This window comes from Parasteatoda tepidariorum, chromosome 6 (genome assembly GCF_043381705.1).
Source record: "Parasteatoda tepidariorum isolate YZ-2023 chromosome 6, CAS_Ptep_4.0, whole genome shotgun sequence".
Classification (NCBI taxonomy): domain Eukaryota; kingdom Metazoa; phylum Arthropoda; class Arachnida; order Araneae; family Theridiidae; genus Parasteatoda; species Parasteatoda tepidariorum.
In genome coordinates, this window is record NC_092209.1 from 64,087,725 (window position 1) to 64,108,510 (window position 20,786).

General features: G+C 28.3%; 2 protein-coding genes across 3 annotated transcripts in view; one reads left to right on the top strand and one right to left on the bottom strand.

Moving 5' to 3' along the window:
- Positions 1-12,752, top strand: part of LOC107441029 (phosphatidylinositol 3-kinase regulatory subunit alpha) — a 47,773-nt gene extending 35,021 nt beyond the window's left edge. For both annotated transcript variants that reach the window (XM_043054111.2, XM_043054112.2), the window contains 9 exons: positions 797-897; positions 984-1,134; positions 1,682-1,780; positions 3,277-3,457; positions 4,691-4,890; positions 7,528-7,686; positions 8,607-8,690; positions 9,899-10,054; positions 10,947-12,752. In XM_043054111.2, coding sequence (XP_042910045.1) covers positions 797-897; positions 984-1,134; positions 1,682-1,780; positions 3,277-3,457; positions 4,691-4,890; positions 7,528-7,686; positions 8,607-8,690; positions 9,899-10,054; positions 10,947-11,157 — 1,342 coding nt within the window. In that variant the 3' untranslated portion in view covers positions 11,158-12,752. The remainder of the gene's footprint in view (positions 1-796; positions 898-983; positions 1,135-1,681; positions 1,781-3,276; positions 3,458-4,690; positions 4,891-7,527; positions 7,687-8,606; positions 8,691-9,898; positions 10,055-10,946) is intronic.
- Positions 12,753-15,664: 2,912 nt separating this feature from the next.
- Positions 15,665-18,691, bottom strand: LOC139425834 (putative uncharacterized protein DDB_G0282129). The gene has a single exon (XM_071181813.1). The coding sequence runs from the start codon at positions 18,689-18,691 to the stop codon at positions 15,665-15,667; it is 3,027 nt and encodes a 1,008-aa protein (XP_071037914.1).
- Between the last annotated feature and the right edge of the window lie 2,095 nt (positions 18,692-20,786).

Genomic DNA, 20,786 nt, shown 5'->3' on the forward strand with positions numbered 1-20,786 from the left:
CTATTAAAAAATAATTAGTACAGTAGGGAACCGATTATCCGGAACGATCGGGACCATCGCTATTCCGGATAACAGATTTTTCCGGTTTTCTGAATCGCTACAAAAAGCCGTTTTTTTTTATTGTTAAACCCAACTGAAAAAAAATTTCAAATTTTGGAAATAATCTTAAAAAGAANTTTACCTTACCATCATTTTGGAAATAATCATTAGGGTATTACTTCATCGTTTTTTCTTATTTTTAAGATTATTTCCAAATTTTTTTTTCTTTTTAGTTGAGTTTAACAATAAAAAAACGGCTGTTTGTAGCGATTCAGAAAACCGAAAAAATCAGTTATCCGGAATAGCGATGGTCCCGATCGTTCCGGATAATCGGTTCCCTACTGTATAATCAATGTAGAATAATTAATTTGTTAAACATTTGAGGCTTAGTTTAACTTTAAAAATGTCTGTTGATATTTTAATTAACATTTCATAACCATTCAAGATAATATTATATATTTGGATTTTTTTAAATTTATTTTAATCGATGCCTTTTGAGAGATTTCAGGTTATTGTATTTATATAAATTATTTCAATTCTTTTTTCCTTAAAAATACTCTACTAATGCATTTTTAACTATTTTGCTTTCAATTTTAATTATTGCATTTTAGAATTCTCTGTTCTGTGAAGTAACACTTTTTTTATTTGGAATGTTTTTATTGCATTTTTTTTATTTAAAATTTTTTTATCGTGAGATTTTTTTGCAAATTTATTTAGCATTGTGTATATTAACATTGTTTTTATGATATTGTTTTAGGCAACTTATTTCAAACTCAGAAGCTCACATTAGGATTATTAAATTGCTTCTTTTGAAAGGAGAGTGGGGAGAAAAACTACCAGATTTTGCATCCCAACCAAGTACATATGATTCTTTATTTTGTGTTCTTTTCATTGGTAATATCCTTATTAATTTTATTAAATAGAAAACAAATTTTTTTTAATAGGTCAACTACCACACATGGCTGTAGTTATGGCAGACAACATGCAAGTTTCCATTCCAATGGACTTCGAAAAGCTTCAAATAGCCGAAGATTGCCATAAATCAGAAGACAAAGCTCTTCAAGAAGCTGAGTGGTTTTGGGGAGACATTTCACGGTAAGATTTTTAAGGTTTGATCTTTAACCGAGTCTGCCTTGCTTTCTTTTATCGATACAGAGCTATAAGTATTCCCTCTTCTAAAAAAGTATACTAACGTTTTTGAAAGAAGGTTATTTACCTTTCCAGACTATGCCTATACTCATTCAGTTTGCGGGTAAAGAGATCTTCGATCTTGGGTCTTTTGCTTCAGATTAGACTGAACATACCCTGTTTGTGATGCTGTATCTGCTTAAGACTATTAAGCTCTTTTGGATATTGGGGAAAACACTATTTGTACAGAACTGTCTTTTCTTTGTATTGAAATTCATACAGTTTTTCTAATTAACATAGAATTGGTCAGGATGCAGTCTAGCTGTATAGCTGCTATCTCACATCAGTTGTAAAAATTGCTTAGCATTCATTAAAAGTGTTATTTAGACAAAGCCATCAAAGAACTGACTTAAGCCCCTAGTTTTAGAATTGTATTTTAATTCTTTTGATAAGTATTTTTTTTATATATATAATTAGAAAATGTTGATTTGACTTTTTAATTTTTTCATTGCAGGGAAGAAGTTGATGAAAAATTGTCCAATACTTGTGATGGTACATTCCTTGTGAGAAATTCTTCTAATAAAGGTTCTGGAGAATATACATTAACATTAAGGTAAGAATAGTAAAATATAATTACTGAAACTTAATATTTGCTATATAATTCAAAAGTTGTGAATGTTGACAGATGATTTAAATTTCNTTTTTGCAATACCGGACCCTATTTGCACAAATTCATAAAAGCGGACCCTGGTTGAAAGAATGTGAGTAATTTTTTTTCACAATTTCACGAAAAACGGACCTTTCACAAAATGTCTGGACAGACCCCTGAATTCAAAAGTTGTGAATGTTGACAGATGATTTAAATTTCATTGATGAAATGCAATTCAATTTTAAACTAATGTGATTTAAACATAATTATTTATAGTTCTTTTCTTGACAGAATTTTGTTTATTTTAATATTATACTGTTTAGTAATTGTTTTATTTTATTGTGAGTAGTAAAATAATTTCATTAATTTAAAGTTTTCTGTTTAAAAAATGTCCCCTCGGAGCACTGTTAACAATAAGAAAATGTATATAAAGTACTATATGTCTATGAGTATTATGAAGAATATCTTTTTAAGATAAAAAAATCTTCTAAAATAGTTACCATTCCTTTAAAAGTTTTAATAATAGGTGAAAAACATTTATTGACTTAGTATTTGTTGCAGTTTTTTTAAAAAATAATTTGTTTTTCTACTATGACGTAAGTACTAAATATTTTTAATTGAACAATGGCAATATAATTGATTGTTTACAGTGTGATTTCATTTGCTTATAGTGATTCCGCTTATGCGCTATACTACAAATATACCAAAAATCGTAGGGGGATATGAAAAATAAGTTAACAGTTCGTGGACATAATAAAGAAATGTCACTCAAATTTATGTACTCAAAATTAAAACCAAACTATAAATATAAATACAAGAACATTTCTTTTGTTGAAAGAAAAAATTAGACTTATTCTGAGTATCAAATTACAGTTGCTTTTCCTTGATCAGCCCTTATCAAAACCGTTGATTGCTCATATATAACTTTTTTCTTGTTTTGAAATTCTTTATTTTTTTCTATCGATAGATATAATAGTTATGAATATGCATATTAATATATGGATAAAGAAGTTGAGAATTCATATTTTGAATCGGGGCAAGTTTTTAGTAAAAAGAAATGTAGAAATAAGGAAGTCCTGGGGTCCTAAGGACCTTAATTACCAATGTTATTAAGTCTATAAACTGCCAAACCAAACTGAAAAAGTTTTTGGTGTGTTTTAAAAATATTATACTTGTTTTGCATATAATTCCTATTTGTGAATTTTGGTTATTTCTTAGTAAATGAAAGACAATTTCTACTCATCAAAAATTGAAAAATTAATATGAATTAAATAAAATTTGCTCTCAACTTATAATACATTTTCATAATATAGTATTTAATTTTTTCTTACTTTGTTTAGTTAACAAACTTATGCTAAAAATGTGAAACTGATAACTTGTATTTAGTGTATTCTGTGCATTACTATTAAAAGTAATATCATATTTCCACGTGTTTGAATTTCATAAACATTCGTTTACAGGAAAGGAGGTAGCAACAAACTAATAAAAATCTTCCACCGTAATGGTAAATATGGCTTCTCTGAGCCCCTGTCCTTTTCATCAGTAGTAGACCTCATAACACACTATCAGCATGTCTCTTTAGCTCATTACAATCATACATTAGATGTTAAGCTCATCCACCCTTTCACCAGGATTTCTCAGGTAAGGCTTTTTTGAAATCTTATACTTCATACCGTTAAATAAATTACAATAATCATGTCAGTATCGGTAGTAATTCACTCTGCTTAAGTAGAAGTGGTAAATGTTTGAAGTTATACAGCATTATTTTGTTCAATTTCTTAAAAGATTGTTTTCTCCTAACGAATGACCCATGTGTGTATGAACCTTTATATACATAGGATATACGTGACTTATGCATACAAGTATAAGGCCTACGTCTGATTCTGCCACAAAATGTATCAGATCTGGATACCCTAACTCGATTCTGGGTGCATTAACTCGATTTTGCTCAGAAGTGATATTTAAAAAAAAATTTTTTTAATAGAAACGACCAAAAAGGGAAAATTTTCTGTGTAAGCCTTAGAAATAGCAATACAGTACAGAACCCGTTATCCGGAAATCAGAAAACCAAAAAACCGGAACTAAATTCGAAAAATTTTCCCGCCATTTTTTTAAAAAAATAATTTTTTTCCCCATAAGATTTTAGGATTTTTCTTTCTTTTTTGAAAGATGTTTACTCATTAGTGTATTACTTCATTGTTTTTTCTTCTTTTTAAGATTATTTCCAAATATTGTTTTTTTAGTTTAGTTTGACAATAAAAAAAACGGTTTTTTGTAGCGATTCAGAAAACCGGAAAAATCAGTTATCCGGAATAGCGATGGTCCCGATCGTTCCGTATAATCGGTTCCCTACTGTACTAATAAGTAGCCAGTAGAGTACAAAATATTAGAGTCAGTAATTTTGATTATCAAAATTGAGCTAAAATATTGCATTTCATACTATTATGACTTCTTATTACCTAGTTTAAAATATAATAATAATTATTTGTATTTTCCTTGTACAATCGTGAATTTTTCTAAAACAATATTTTTAACAAGTAAATCTATCAGGGCAAGAAAAAGGTATATTTTTTTTTAATTTAAATTTTAAAAAATATTAATGCTTCAGATTTGAAACATTTTGTAAATTAGTTTCGCTATATATAACTATACCTATTTGTGTGAGCAATGAAAATAGTGATACAGTCGGACCCTGTTCCAGTAAACTGTCTGCTAACACAGGAATAGGTCCACTATTGTGGTTCTCCATTACAAATTTTTTGAAAAATTATTTTTTAGCATATGACAATAATATTGTCGGAAACAGTTATTAGGATAGTATATAATTTGTTCATATATTATGCATTTTTGCAACAACTTCAAATAATTTTGCAGGACTCCAACAGTAGAATATTGCGGTCATTGAATCAGGATTTCCTAAATGCTGCTCAATTATATGACAAAGTTTACAAAGACTTTGACAAAATGCAGAATGAAATACTTCTGAAGGAGAACGTCTTAGAAGCAATTAGAGACTGTATTGGACTGCTTGAAAGTCAGCTTGAAGAATACCAAAAAAAGCCTGGTGAAGTTCCGTAAGTCTTTATTTCTGTCAGCTTCTTTTTTTTTTCTTCGTTTTCTTATTTAAACAGTTTCACTGAGGTTTTTTTTCTTATTCGAATTGCTCCGCTATTTTTTTTTTTCTTAAACGTCCCATGTAGTTTTTTTTCTTATCTTAAATTTAAAAAAAAATTAGTCTTTATAACTGATTAAGTATTTATAAAGTTTAACCAGAAGAAAGTTATTAAAATAAAACATTTTTCATGCAAGAGGCTTCTTGGGGGGAAGATCTTATTTTTCTCTACAACATAAATTTATTTTGCTTGAGTTTAAAATTTTGTAGATCTGGTGTATATATGTACAGTGAAACTACACGTTACAGACACTTCTACGAAACTAATTCCTCTTATCTTTAACCTTTTTTTCCCGTTCTCTGTGAATCTTTTATGAATAATAACCATTATGCACCCTCTGCCAAAAGCATGCATCCCTTTGCCTGAAACGTTATAACGTTTACAAGACTTTTTCAATGGCAAATAATGGCTACAAGAGTGATAATGAAGAAACTGATGCTTCCTGAAAAAGAAGCGAAGGTTAAAACTTAACGTGATGATGAAATTTTTATTCAGGAACTGGGGCATTTTTTCTTTCCAAAAATGATTAAGTTTATGTAAAAATGATTTAAAAAAAGTACTATGAAAGATATGGTAAGTCGCAGCCACTTAACATGAATATCGAGAACCTAGAATTCAAGGATTGCTTAACTGCTGGGCAGGGATAATTAGCACGGAGGATTTTTTCATAGGAAACATGAGAACTTTGTCTATTCTTTCTGTGCTGTAAATATTATAATTTAAGTTTAAATAAATATCAGTGTAAGAAGTTATAGATTATTTAGCTATTTCTATATTTTAGCAATTATTTCAGAGTTCTTCCTAGGATTCAAAAAGGGCAGGGTGCTGCCATTCAGAAAAGGGAACTCATTTGAAACTGTAAAAATTTATCAAAATGTGTAATATTTGGTGATAAATGAGTTTAGACAACAGTAATTTTAAAAGTACCCTCTTAAAATATTTTATCTGTATATTTCAAAAAATAGTTCTTTCTTATCATGAGAAAAATTTGTAGTGTATAAAATAATTAAAGACATTCTAATAGACAATCTCTGGGCATAAATATTTTTCAAAATAGTAAATTAAAAAAAAATATTTATTGATAAAGGACTTGAAAGCTTTTTATATAATTTAAACTGAAATCTATCAAAAATAAACATTTAAAGTGGCATTTTTTTAAAAAGGTGTTCATTTAAAAAATCATTTTAACAATTAAAATAATTTAAAAATTTATTAGTATCCACCCCTTCTTGAAAAAGAGAGATGCTTATAAACATTTTACGAGTTGAAAAAAATCCAATCAAAATAAATATTTGTAACATTATTAATTAAACTTATTAGCAGAATTAAACCTATAAACAAAGATAATTTTACCAGTGTGCAGTTGGACGTAACGTTGGAGCATAACGAGAGCAACAGTTGGATGGAGCATAACGAGTTGAAAAAAATCCAATCAAAGTAAATATTTGTAACAGTATTAATTAAACTTATTAGCAGAATTAAACCTATAAACAAAGATAATTTTACCAGTGTGCAGGGTTGCCACAGGCGACTAAAATGCAACTATTTGCAACTATTTTTGGCATGAGGCGACTATGGCAACTTTTTTTGCCTGAAAAGGCTAAAAAAGCAACTATTTTCAAGAAAAGGAGACTATTGGGAGACTGTTTTGTAATCCTAGAGATGTTGTTTTTTTTCAAGCATAAATTGGTGAAAAATCTGCGCCCCGCTAGATAGTTCCTAGACACACTGAACTTTTTTTTTCTTAAAAAATAAAAAATGTTAAAAATTTTGAATTGCAAATTTGAGTCTTCACTTTTTAATTCGTTCAATCTGCACAAATTCCATTGTAAGTCTATTTCATTTCTCGATCACCTTTTCAATGATTATTGCTAAAAAATTCTGCATAATTTTTTTTATTTTAAAAAAAATAAATTATTTTTTAACGGTATTACAATGCATGAATTTCGAATTTCAGTAATCACTTTTCATATATATATATATATAAGCATTTATATGAAAATTATCATATTTGCCACCAACTTGACTGAATGGATGATGTTATATGACAATTAAGTCATTAACAAAATTTTAGTCATATTTTTGATGAATTTTTGTTCTTGTTAGGCAACTATTTTCCTAGTTTTTGACTACTATTTTCATGCTTTAGGCTACTAAAAGCAACTATTTTGTTCATTTTTTTCTGTGGCAACCCTGAGTGTGTAATTATTATTTAAACAGTGAATATTTTTTTTAAAAAGTGGAATATGAATAAAAAAGCAATGTTTTTTTGGGGGTGGCAAATTTTTTTTTACATAAAACACAAAGAGGGCTCATTTATAGAGATCAAAAGGCAAGCAGGGCTGACCGCTCATCTAAAAACACTAATGGAGAACATTGTTACATTACAAGCAATTAAAATAAGCTTTAAAGATTTTGCTAATGAGAAGCTAACTGTGCATGTTTTTATTTCTTAGTGTGTTGACTACTATGTAAGACACGCCTTACTTATTAAATATTTTGAAGTTTGATATTAACAAAATAAAATTTTTTTGGTAGATGCAAAGATATTGAATCTATGAAGAGAAGGATATTATCCCTTCAAAATCACCTTCAAGAGCAAGACAGTGCACTTAAGCCTCTAATGTCCTTCTACCGCACATTAGAAAGGGAAATTTCTGCCCAGAAACCAAATTTGATCTCATTATATAAGCAAAGGTCAGTATTACTGTAAATGTAATTATCTATTTTCTTTCCAGTTCGAATATTTTGTTTTGCTACAATATATATTTTTTTATATAAAATAAACTTCAAAAATCATAACAAACTTTTTGTTATATCAGTGATACCCTGCTTTTTAAAAGCTACAAAACACAATTTTTGGAAGATTATAAAACAAAGTTTAAGCAATTATGCTTCACAAAAGCTGTGCTTTAAAATTACCATTTTTCAAAAACTGTTTAAATGATTTTGTTCAAATTTTAGATTTTATAAAAAAAATTTATTATTAATTAAAGAATGATTAATTAAAAATTATTAATTGAAGAAAAAAATTATTCAAGAAAATCCTTTTTGTGCTGCTAAAAACTTATATTAGATATTTAAATACTTTATTAAATTAAATGATAAAGTTATAAAATCTACAAGTAAATTTACACAAGTAGCATGAAAGATCAATTCAATATTTTCCTTCTTTATTGTTCAATATATCCTTTTATTTTTGTGTACTTCAATATCTACAACTAAAGCCAAAAGATTCTGTTAAGATTTTTCTTAGTTATTTGAAATTAATCTTGGAAAAATAACTTTTCCAAAAATTAATGGAAAAATAACATTTCTTTTAATTTTTTCTTACAATCTGCAAAGTCATGATAATTTTTTTCTTGTTTTTACAAGTATCAGATTTTAATTTTGCTAGTTTAGAAATAAAGATTTTCTAGAAATAACATAGTAATATTTTTAACTGTCGAATTTTTCTTGTAATTTTTTTGTTTCAACAATTGTTTTAGAATTGCTCAAATTTATCCTAACTTTTGGCTTTTTATTAATCGTTATTTGTTTATATCTTAAATTTTCCTTTTTATAGTCATATGTATATGTTTGTTAAGATATTTACTAAGTTATTTTGATATATTTAGGCTGATTTCAACTCAAGATCAATCTAAGGAAAGTATTAATCAATTCTTACAAGATCCATGCAGTACGAAAAAAAGTACCTCGAAGTAAGTTAATTTATTAATGTGTTATGAATATGTGCTTAACCCTTTTTTTACAGCACTTAACCTTATGAAGCTTATCATTCTTCTCCACTTGAACCAGCCATAAACAAAAGATCAGATTTTTCCTTCTTCAATTTGTTGATTATAAAGTTTATTGTTTTGAAATCGCACTTTAGTGTAGAATTAAATTTGCATTTTCAAATGATGTGTACTAAACTAAATATTATACCTAAATGTAAGCCATTTAAAACTCCAAATTCTTATTATATGTTAAATAACACTTTGTTTACTAGTGGCTTAGAATAGATTTTATACCTAATATATATTATAATAAGTAGGAATTAGGTTGTCAAGATTTAGCCTGATTGTTGTACCTTTTAGATGGTTTCAATTAGTTTAAGAGTTAATTTTTTCAATTAATTCATATTTAGTAATGAAAATGTTCATCAAATGCTTATTTATTAATTACTTTTTACATATGTCTTTTTACTTTGGTATATTAAACTTTCTCATTTTTAAAAATTCTGGGTAAATTAAAATAAAAATTAAAGATCCTCCTATGACTATCATAGTTATAGAACTATGCCACATTAAAAATATTTGAATGATTTTCAAAACTCTTGCAAGAAATTTTTTTTTCAAAACTGATTTAAAACTTTTAACTGTACATTATATTTTATTTTTGATTATTATTATTTTCTTTCAAATGTCTTTAATTTTCATCTTAATATTTCAAAACTGAAATTTTTTTTATCTATTATTAGTGTTGCTATTAATTATTATTATTATAAACAATTGACTTTTTAGCATTCTTATGCTTTTATGTTATTTTGTTTGTATTGTGATTAGGACTTGATGTTAGAATTTAATCAAAAGATGATTTTATGAGGCATTAAAAAATTTTGGCCTTTGAAAATTCATGGTTTTTCTTCTAATATTTTTAAGGTGATAAAATTTTGTTTATTAAAAATAATTTTTTTTAACTGTGGAAATTTGTTTATTAGGCGTAAAGGAGATTTCGGACAGTGATATGCTAGAAAATTTTATGCTTTCATTCAGATATATATAGATTTTAAAAGAGAAATACCAAGATAAAAAAGTTAAAAGTTGATGGCATGAAATTTCATTTACGTTTGTTTGTGTGTTATGTTTCAGGTTTTGACATGATTTTCTAAGTTCATAATCTTATATATTTTTTTTTTCATATTTAGAGTTGTCTCTGTTAAAGAACTTCCTCATAATAATGAGACTACGTGGCTGCTGCAAGATTGCTCTCGAGCTGATGCTGAGAAATTACTTGCTGGTAAACTCAATGGGACTTTCCTAATCAGAAATAGCCGAACCGGGGATTTTGCTCTGTCTATTGTGTAAGTTGTAACAGTTAGAACATTTTTATTTTTGTACTTAACTAAGTTTTTAAATAAAATAACTTTTAGATATTTATTATTGCTTTTTTAGGGGACATCTGTGAAGTGAATAATATTTCATGTTAAAACTATTTTTTTAATGCTGTTATTTCCTTGACACTCGGTATTATGCTTTATTACAAAGCTTTGAAACTGCATTTTTTCACAGTATTTGAAACATCTTATAAAAAATAAAAATATAGGTAATTTCAATTTAAACCAAACGAAATTAAGTTTTAGCCTTTATTTTTTAAAATGCATTAAAAATCTTTATAATTCAAACCTTGAAACAAGTAGATTTACTGTATAGTGTTTTGTGTTATATAAATCATTTCACATACTTTTAAAAGTATCCATTAAGCATGACAATATTAGTATGGGAACAGATCAGTCTTAAAATACTTTCAAATAATTTTTAGATAGAAGTACTTAAAGGCACAAGTACCCATTTTGGTATTTAAACAAATTGTAAATTATTAACAAATTTATAAATTTTGCTTATCTTTTAAAATTATAATCTTGTAGCAAATAATTAAATGTAAAAATTTAATAGCTCCTGCCTTAATTGGAGATATTACTTAACAGGAAATTTCATTAATTGCACCTGTGAAATTAATTTACCTGTACTTATACCTATAACATTAATGACTTATGGAGAATGGCAGGTTTTCTACTGGGACACTTTAAGTAGTTTCAGAACTTTATTTATATAATTTACTGTTAATTGCAATTTCTTATGTAGAGATATTTGCTTGTACATAAATAACACTTTTTTGAATTATTAATTTATCGAATTGATTGAGGTTTGAAATATTTTATGTTTTCTTCTTATACTTGTTTTTTAATTTTTCAGTGTGAATGGTTCAATTGGTCATTGTTTGATTCGCAAGACGGATGATGGGTATGGATTTGCTGAACCTTACAACGCCTTCCCAACCTTAAAAAATCTTGTTCTTCATTACGCACAGACCTCTTTAGAGGATCATAATAGTTCTCTAAAGACGACTTTAATGTACCCAATATTTTCTTCAGAAAGTGAACAATACGTGAATATTGCCAGCTAGGTTTTGATCACCTTTTTTCTATTACTCATAAAACCTAGAGTTTAAAGAAAATGGAAGTTTTCTATTGCCATAAATTTTGAAAACTGAAAATTCCCTAGAGTGTGAACAATTGTAAATTTTCTCAAATGGCATCTGTTACGACATGTTAATGGTTAAAGTTCATATTTTCTGTTTGGACTACAAACTTAGATAAATTAGACAGACATTCACTATATTGCATATTTTTTGTTATGATTGCATAAATTTTTTTGGGTAAGATTGTGAATAGCAAACTGAATGACTGATATATTTTGTTTGAATTATCAGATGGACTTGATTGTAATAATTTCAACAAATATCCTATTAAACGGTGATAGTCTATATCAGAACTGCTGAAATAGGCATGACAAATCTTTCAGAGAAGAAAAAAAAAACTTGTCCCAAAGAATGTGTTTAAAAAAGAAAATCTTTTACTGTGATAACCACTAAAGCTTAAGAGAGTACTTATTGGTTTATAATTATTTTTTGTGCAGACTTTTTTCATTGCTAGAGGTGCAGCTGCTTCAAAAGAAATGCCAAAGGCATAAAAATGTGTACATATTTTTCACCATGTTTCACTCTTGGACTGATTTGCATCTATTTGATAGTATTTTTTACTATAGAACAGATAATTGATGTCTTTTTTCCCCCTGCTGTATGTAATCTATTTCAAAATATCATTTTGCATAGCATTTGATGGCTTTTTTATTAGTAAATGTGGCACCTATAGAATTCTTGAAGATTTTTTTTAACTGTTTTTTTTTTTATTTTGTAGAAACAATAAAAAAATGTAGTTGGTTTGCAGTTTTTCTTGTAAAATATTGTTTATGTAATCAAATGGAATATTTATATTTTCTTTGAAATGAAAAAGTGAGCCATTAGAAATAAATTTATTGGTGCATTATGTATTTCATTTTTTTATACTTTTTATGATGTCAAGTGCTTGATGTAATTTCATTATCAGATCTGTAATGTGTCCAATAAATTTTCAAAAATGCTACACTTCTTAATTCCAAAATTTGTGCAATCGAAACTTTCTTTATGTGTCATATCTTTATTAGTCAAAGGTAAAAAAGAAAATTTAATATGGCATGCTATATATATTGTTATGGAATAAAATGTATAGCTTTTAAAGTTATTTAAAATTTTTGTCTGAAAATTTTATGGATTTACTTTATTTTTAGTTATTTTTTCCCCTAAAAATTCTATGCTCCACACTATGTATATCCTTATACAGAAAATGTTTTGCTAGTCATTATGTATTTTTTTTTTAAATGAAAAAATGTAAAGCTGTTTAAAAAAAATGAAATCAAAATCTGAAGTGTATCATGATTCATTTTTAAAGTGTAGCATGATTTTTTTTAATGAAACTCTGTAAAAAAAATTTTCAATTGTGATATGATGTAAAGTTTTTGGATGCTAATCAAAAGCATTGAAATTCTGACTTGCAGAATTGTAAGAGCTGTTCCAAAAGCAATCTGGCAAGTGTCCCATCTTTCTGTGCAGAGTACAAAAGAACTGAGGGATTTTGCCCAAAAATTTCATAAGTACTTTAATAAAAGCTGTTTTTTTTTAAATCATAGATTTGGTTTTATTTATTATCTTTGATACTATCTTAAACACATTGATAATTTTAATTATAATTCTGAAATAGTTATTTTATCTAGTTTTCCAACTAATATCTAATTTAACTTTTTTTTGTTACCATGTTCTTTTTATTGGATTCAACTGAACTAAATGTTTCGTAGTGATGTGGTACATTTAGTTTTTTTGAATCCAATGAAATTGGGAACTTGAATCCTTTGAAACTGTGCTGGTTTATCTTAGTAACTGCAACCTGTTCCAAAGTAGGACATTTTTACTCAATATTTTTCCTAACGTATTCTAATCCTGTTTTAAACTGCAAGCATTTTTTATAATTGCAAAATTGTTTTCACAAATATTTTTCATAATTGCGAAACAGGTATATTAACAAAGGTATATTAGTTTTTTTTCTTTTGCGAAGTTGCGATTTGAAATAAACATTTTATAATTGTTAAATTATTTGTGCTATATTCAAACAAAAAAAATATTGAAATTGTGAATAGAATAAAAATATTATAGATATATGCATTTCATTGTAACTTTTCTATTTGTTTTTTAAATCCTTTTCAGAAATGAAATCCTTTATTAACATTTAAGTGAGAAAAACAAAGCAAACAAAAATGCTATCATAATCTAACAAATAGTAATTATTGAGGTAAACTTAATTAATTTTAGAAATAAAAGCCTTAAAAAACTAGTTATTTTGATGAAATTGATAAATTAACACCTTTCTATGAGAATTACAATTCAATTATACCCAATAAATAAACTGGTTTCTATTTACTTTAATTCCATTATTACCTTTATTAATGATTTTGCAGTAATTATCTTATTTTAATTATTTTTTCATTAAAAATTATTTTTTCTCAATGAAATATTTAATTGCGACTCCTAATGCTTCCATGTATTGATTACAAAATGTCCTATTTTTGAATAAATATTTAAATTTACATAGCTCCTTTCAGGCAAGACGAACCATGTATTGTTAAAAATTAGTGTTGCTTGCACTCGTGGTATCTCTAATTAACATGTGCTTCCTGGACAATGTTAATTGAGTTACAGATGCAGCCCAAAATCACTTCCATGTCTGCTCTCTGTTCACAATCATTGACGGCCTTCACACAACATTTAATTTACTTTGTATGTACTATGATGTTAAATGGGTAATAGCCAACATCGCCGGGCCCTCAGCATGAGAAATAAAGTAGTGTTAAAAATTTTTTTTGACAATTTAAATTACTTAGATGCTGTACTTACTAAATAATTGTGCAGAAATGGCTTAATTTTTTATGTATTAATGTGCTCTTGCTTAAAACCTAATCTGAAAATAGAATTAAGTATTTGAGGTTTACAATTATTCAATTAGTAACTTCAAGAATGGTTTTGTTTTGTAAAAAAAAAAATCTTTTTATATTTGTAAAAACAAACTTTAATCTAAGCATCTGCTTTTAAAACTTTTTAAAATACATAGTTTAAGCGTCAGGCCTTTTTTTTTTCTTCTTTAGTTTCCTCAGAACTAAAACTTTTACTGGGTATGTAGCGTTTTTAAAAGATGTTTTTTTCGAATTTTGTTTTTAAAAAGTGCTTAATTTTTCCTCTTCCAAAAAAAGATTTTTCTTTCTTTTTCTTGTTTATTATCACCATGAATTATGCAAAAAAGACATTGTTTACATTGTAAGAACAGTTTGAAATTTTGGTCTTATTCATACAAAACTGAAAAATGAACTTGGTGTACAGAGGGCAGGGAAGTAAATGAAAACTGATTTTACGTATAAAAAATAAGATGATTGTTAAGTGTTTTTTATAAGATAATTATTTTTGTCTCCAATAATTAAACAAAGTGAGTGATCAATTGCAATTTGACACATTTTGATTTATAATTATTTAAAATTTTCTATGACAAAATTTGGGTTTTTAACAGTAATTTTCAAAATAAAAAAAACTTTTATGTTAAAATAATTCAAGAACATAATTGTTTGAACACCTGTTAATTTACATATATGTTAACTTAAAATTACTTCATATTTATAATAGCTAGTAATTATCCTTCGGTGAAAATTTTGGGTTTTTCACAATTTTTAAAAATTATGTCAAAAGGTTTTTCTTTACATGATGGTTAAAACCTTCAAGTGTCAAAAATTTGCCAATCCTGCCTAATTATGATATTTTTTAAAGTGCTTAAAAATACTTTTTTTGAGTGCTTAAAAGGTACTTATTTTTTGTTGAAAAATTTGGCTACGCACCTTGTTTTATCGGAATCACTTGGTTTTAATTTTGTACTATTGTTTTTGTAAAATAAAATAATTTATTAAAAAGAAAAGGGAATAACGTCTCAATTTAATAAATATAGATGACTTTGCGTATGTTTTCATCTAATATGCTATTCTACTACAGTAATAAAATATTTAATATTTTACCGATATTTTTTTTCTCTATAAACTGGTTTTGATATTTGAAAAACATGAATTAACCATTGCACAAATAATATGAGTTGAAGTTAAATAGCATTCATATTTCCCTTTATGCTCACTTATTTACCACTATTATTTTGCCATTCCTCCTAACTTAGATTACTGCCAAATGTTCAATATATAAAACCAAAGAAAAGTTTTTTGCAAATAATTTTTTTTATGAATCTTTAAAACGTTAATTTGAAAATTCAATTTTTTTTTTTAAAAAAAAGCTATGATTGAAAAGTGACACTTATTAGGATATATTTTATTAAAGAAAAAGTTTGTATTACATTTATAGTAGTTACAAATAATTTGTTTTCATTCCTAAAGGAACAAAACTAAATACTACTAATGATGTGTTTCTGTATATGTTTGCCTATTAAATATTTTGAATAATATTTCAGTTAGGCGAGAAATAATAGTTTAACATTATACTGTTTGTTTTTGTCAGTTCAGAACGAAAATTTGAAAGAGGAGTCGTTTTCTGGTGATTTAATACCACTTGATCCACCAAAGTTGAAAACAAAGTCAGATTTTTTGTTACTTTCATTGTCGTTTTTGCTGGCATCTGCAGCAAAAAGAGGAAAGAAATCTTTTGGTTGTGCTGGAGATTTTGGGGAATCTTGTCCAAATGAAAACATAGATTTTTCTTTCCCTGTTTCTAATGTTAATGGTGGGGAATCAGCCAAATAATCGTAATCATCAAAAGACAAAAATGTATTTTTTTCTTGGTTTTTCTCAGGCTGTAAGTTGTTGCTCAAGTTAACCATGTTGATGAATGGCACTGGCTCAAACAAAGTATCTACGGATATATCTCTCAAACTGGCATCTTTTTGGTTTCCTTGTACTGATGTTTTTGTGGTGTACATAAAGCGAGATGGATAAGTGAAATCTGGTGATTTATTAATTTCATTAATAACCTGCCTGTGTTTCTCTAAATCAAAAGGACTTATTCTTGGTGCCATCTGTTCTGATTTATCTGATTGGGGTCTCTTGCCTGAGGAGTTATCTTCAGCTTGTGGTGTATTATATACCTCAAGGGATGTGGAGTGATCACTAACTGTAGAATTCCCTGTATCATTAGTTTCCATTGATGTATGGAATGTTTGTTTATTTGCCTCACTACTCACTGGTTGATTAATTTTATTTGTCGTTTGTTTGATCTGTTTAATTAATGGTCTGTCTAGTGAGGATCTTAATTCTTTAGTTTCACCCATAATATGAGATGTAAAAGGTATTTCCATAGGTGTGTGGAACTCTTCCATATTTTCCTCATCACTTGCTGATTGATTATGTCTGTTTATTTGTTTGTACTGGTTAATCAATGGTTTGTTTGATGAAGACTGTTCTTTAGAAGTTTCTGTAATAATAAGCGAAGTGAGAGATTTTTCATTTGATGTATATTTGGGAGTGCTTGGACATTTTGCTTGGTTATTAATTTCCATAGATATGGAGAATATGTGTGTGTCGTTCTGTACATTCTTAGTCATTGCATTTGATATTTGAGTTTCTTCAACTTCCATTGGTTTATCCCTTGGAATCATTTGTGACTGTGTTGTTGGAGAATATTCTACTTCCATTGATTGATGACTAGAAGCTGATTCTTGAGTAATAACATTCTCTTGAGAAGATTGTGTTTGTTTTTCTCTACTTTCCATGCCATTATTAATATCAATTAGATTCTCTGACATATTTTGGTCCAGAGGTGAGAAAACTGTTGTTATAATCTCGCCATCGCCATTCATTTCTGAATATTCTTGTCTGTTGGTTTGTGAGGAAGCGAATGGTTTTAGCAATTCCAATTTATCAACCGAGGATGCCAATTCATTGTTGCTTATTTGTGAAATCTTGATATTTTTTGGAGCACTTGTCTTCTGATTTGACTCCTTGTTAATATTGCTGATTTGTTGCTTTACAATAGTAGCACATTCAATATTTGCCGTATTAGCTTGATTTTCTGACATATTTAAATCTTCAGGGCTTGCATTAGTTTCTAAATTTTTGTGCGTTTTAGTGCTTGAAAATATCTGTAAACTATCCTCTGAAGTAATACTTATATAGTTATCTTTTGATTTTTTATTTTGATTGTTGATATCTCTTTTTTCGATATGATCTTGATTTTCTGACTTATCAAAGAGATTATTCGGATCTTTGAAACTTGCACTATTTTCCCCTTTATTCTTTGAAAAATAGGGAGAGGTATCCTTCAATTGTATTTTACCTATTGAAGAGTTTCTAGTTTTGGGGGATTGGTTAATAGAATTTTCTTCTTCATCAGTATGGATTTTGTTTAAAGGGACAAAATTCATTGTCTTCAGAAATTGAGTTCCAGGCATTGTTGCATACATATTTTGATCTCTCGTTTCTATCTCTATTTCATTGCTTATGGAGTTCTCTTTATTAATAAGTGCAAAATCCATTCTCTCTTGAAAATGACTTTCAGGCATTGGTGCATTCTTATTTTGATCTCTTCTTGGACTTGTGTGATTTGTTTCTGCTTGAAAATTTGTTCGCATTATCCTTATTTTATTGGGTTCATTGTCTTCAGGAGGAACAGAATTGAATTTCTCCTGAAACTGCATTTTAAGCATTTGTGCATTCATATTTTGATATTTGCTTGGAATTTTGTATGTTGATTCCTGCTGTAGATATGTTTTCATTATTTCTATTTTATTCTGTTGAATTCTTTCTGACTTCTCTCCTTGGCCCTTGTTAATGCTTAAAATGGAACTGTGATGCACTCCTTGAGGTGATAAGGTTTCTTCTACATTTGAATTTTCATAAGAAATTTCCATTCGATCTTTTGATTTTTCTTGTTGGTTTGTGATGGCTTTGTTTTCCCTGATGTATGTTTCACTTCCTTTAATAGCTTGCGGAATTTTTTTTTCTTGATATCTTATTTTCTTCCCCAAGGTAGTATTTTCAAATTCCATCCTATTTTCACTTGTAATAGCATTTGGTTCAGTTACCTCATCAGTCTTGCTCAGGTAATTATTTGATAGTGTAGTGGATGATAAAGGGTGTCTTTGGGAAATAACTGTTGCTTTACTTTTATGCTCATCCTTTGCAGGTGTTGGAAAAACATGAGATATCCTTCCTGGGTAACAGAAAACGTTAGAAGTTGATGCCTTTTCTGTTAGAATCGATGGTACTCTTTCTGTTGAGACAGTAAATGATTCCTCCATAGGCGGGGAACTGAATACTGGTGTGTATAATTTTAATTTTTCCATGCGTTGGCGTATTTTACTCCCTTGACAAGAAATTTTTCTTTCTGTAGTAACTAAAGCATTTGCTGTATTTATAGTTGGAATGCAACTGTTTGTGCCACTAGTCTGGACATGATTGTTTCGTTCACCGGTAACTAATACTTTTTGTGTATTTGTAGTTGGAGAGTAACGATTTCTCATCAATGCTTCTTTTTGATAATTATAAGATTTTGAATTGTGTATCATTGTAGAGCTTGTGCACTGGTTGCCCATGTTTGGTGTTATTTTATCACAAATATTAACTTCAGTACTTTTTGTTGTAAAAGCAAAATTTGGTTGATTTTTCGAATCATAAACATTTTGAATGGATTGCGAATTCATGAATGCATTTGAAATGCTGTTTTCCGTTGATGTATGCGTTACAGTTTCTCTCTCAATTTGTGTAGTCTGCGCTTTAAAGGCTCCATGGACACCTATTTCTTCTTGTAATTTCGAAATTTCTCTTGTAAGTGTTATTTTATCATTTTTTAATTTAAATATTTTAGTTCCTATTCCAGCTATTCGCACAATAAAACTTTTTAAAGGATAGAAGCCGCTTTCTTCTGCATTCCTTCGACCTCTTTCACACTTCGCCTTAAAAACGTCTGCCTGACATTGCCTTAATTCCGACTTCAGGCATTTGAGCTGCTCTGTTGCTTCGTTGAATGTTTGTCTTGCTTGTTCAAGCTCTTGTATCCAAGGTATTTTAGCATAACGATTACGATAACGCTCATCCCATTTTGCTTTATGCAATGAAAGTGCATCTTTTAATTTTTGTTTCTTTTTTTCTAATTCTGTCGATGATTTTTCCTCTTCTCTACGTAGTTTTAGCACATTTTTCTTTAGCTCATTATTAGACTTTCTCAAAGTTTCATTTTTGTTTTCTGTGCTTCTTAACTCTTTTTCCAAAAGAGATCTTTTCTCATTCAACCTCATTATACTTTCTTCTGTAACCGCAATTTCTTCTTTTTTTGAAATGGCTATTTCTTCGCATTTTCCGATTCTCTGCCATTCTGTATCTATGTTATTAATTATGCTTTGAGTCAGACTTAATAGGGAAGCATCGAAATTTTTAAAGTATTTGTCTATGGACATTTTTTCTTCCTTAAAAAGCAAAAAATTACCAATGAGAAAAAAAAATGCTTGATAAGGTTATTAATATTTCAATTTTATTTTATTTTAGTTATATTTTATAATTTAAAATTATTAATAACGTGTCTACAAGCGGTAAAATATTAATTCTGATCCATAAGTTTAGACATTTAATGAACAGCTCACATTTAAGAACTTTTAAAATCACTGAGAAGGCTTACGAAGTATCGTCTTTTTATGGATCAATTTTTGACATGATAAATCTGTTATGTCTATACACACACTGGACTGGCCAATGAACTAGAAACCTTAATATTTTAATGAACTTCTTTTTGCGTGGACAACAACCTGTATTCTAGAGGGCATAGATTTTAAAGGCTTCTGAAGCGCACTTATGCCCAAAGAATATTATGCATTGGTTAGTTTCCTCAGAGAATTTATATTTTAAAAATCTTGTAAATTAGATGAAAGAGAAAATTGCCGTCGGATGTGTCCTTAACATGTTAGGTTCAGATCCGATCTTTGCAGTCTCCAGGAAAAAAAAGTGTTGAAAGTCGTTTCGGAGTTTTGAACGCTTCTGGCACTATGTATTGTACACTATCTTTTGTGAAGTATCCGCAAACTTCGGAAGAGAAATTCATGCCTTTGTGGGATTCAAGCTGAATTCTGCTTGTTCAATCAGAGAAAAACACGATGTGATGTAGCGTGTATCATTAGTCCAGATAAACCGTGTAGTCGTTACTGTGTAAACGAATTTTGGCATTCTAGGCAGAATGAGAGATTTCCTGACAGGCATCTGAATAAGTATTCGCCTCCTCTGCAATTATCTGCGCATGGCTCACCCCGAAATCAGTTTGGATAAACCTTGTTAAGACGATGTCCATCACCGTGTTCGAACCTAATTTACGTCTTCTAGACTATGACTTTTTTTTCCTCTTTTCTTCCAGACGTGGACACGTACCTATAGGTTTGCAAAACCCTTAACCGTATAGTCCACGTCTGGCCGACAGTCTAGCTCGCACAATAAACAGAACATAAGCAAACAATTACAAAATTCATAACTTCGCCACAAATACAAAGCACAATTGCGTTATGCAGATGACAATAATGTGTATCACATTAGTTAATAAAAAATAAATAAAAAAAGTGAAACAACAGATGAAGCAAGAACAATAGTGAGTACACCAGTGAACAGCAAATGGATATGAAAAGTAGCATATGTAGTTGTTGACAAGAA

Excerpts from the sequence above, each read along its gene's own strand:
- LOC139425834 (XM_071181813.1), bottom strand. The coding sequence starts at position 18,691 with ATGGGCAACCAGTGCACAAGCTCTACAATGATACACAATTCAAAATCT.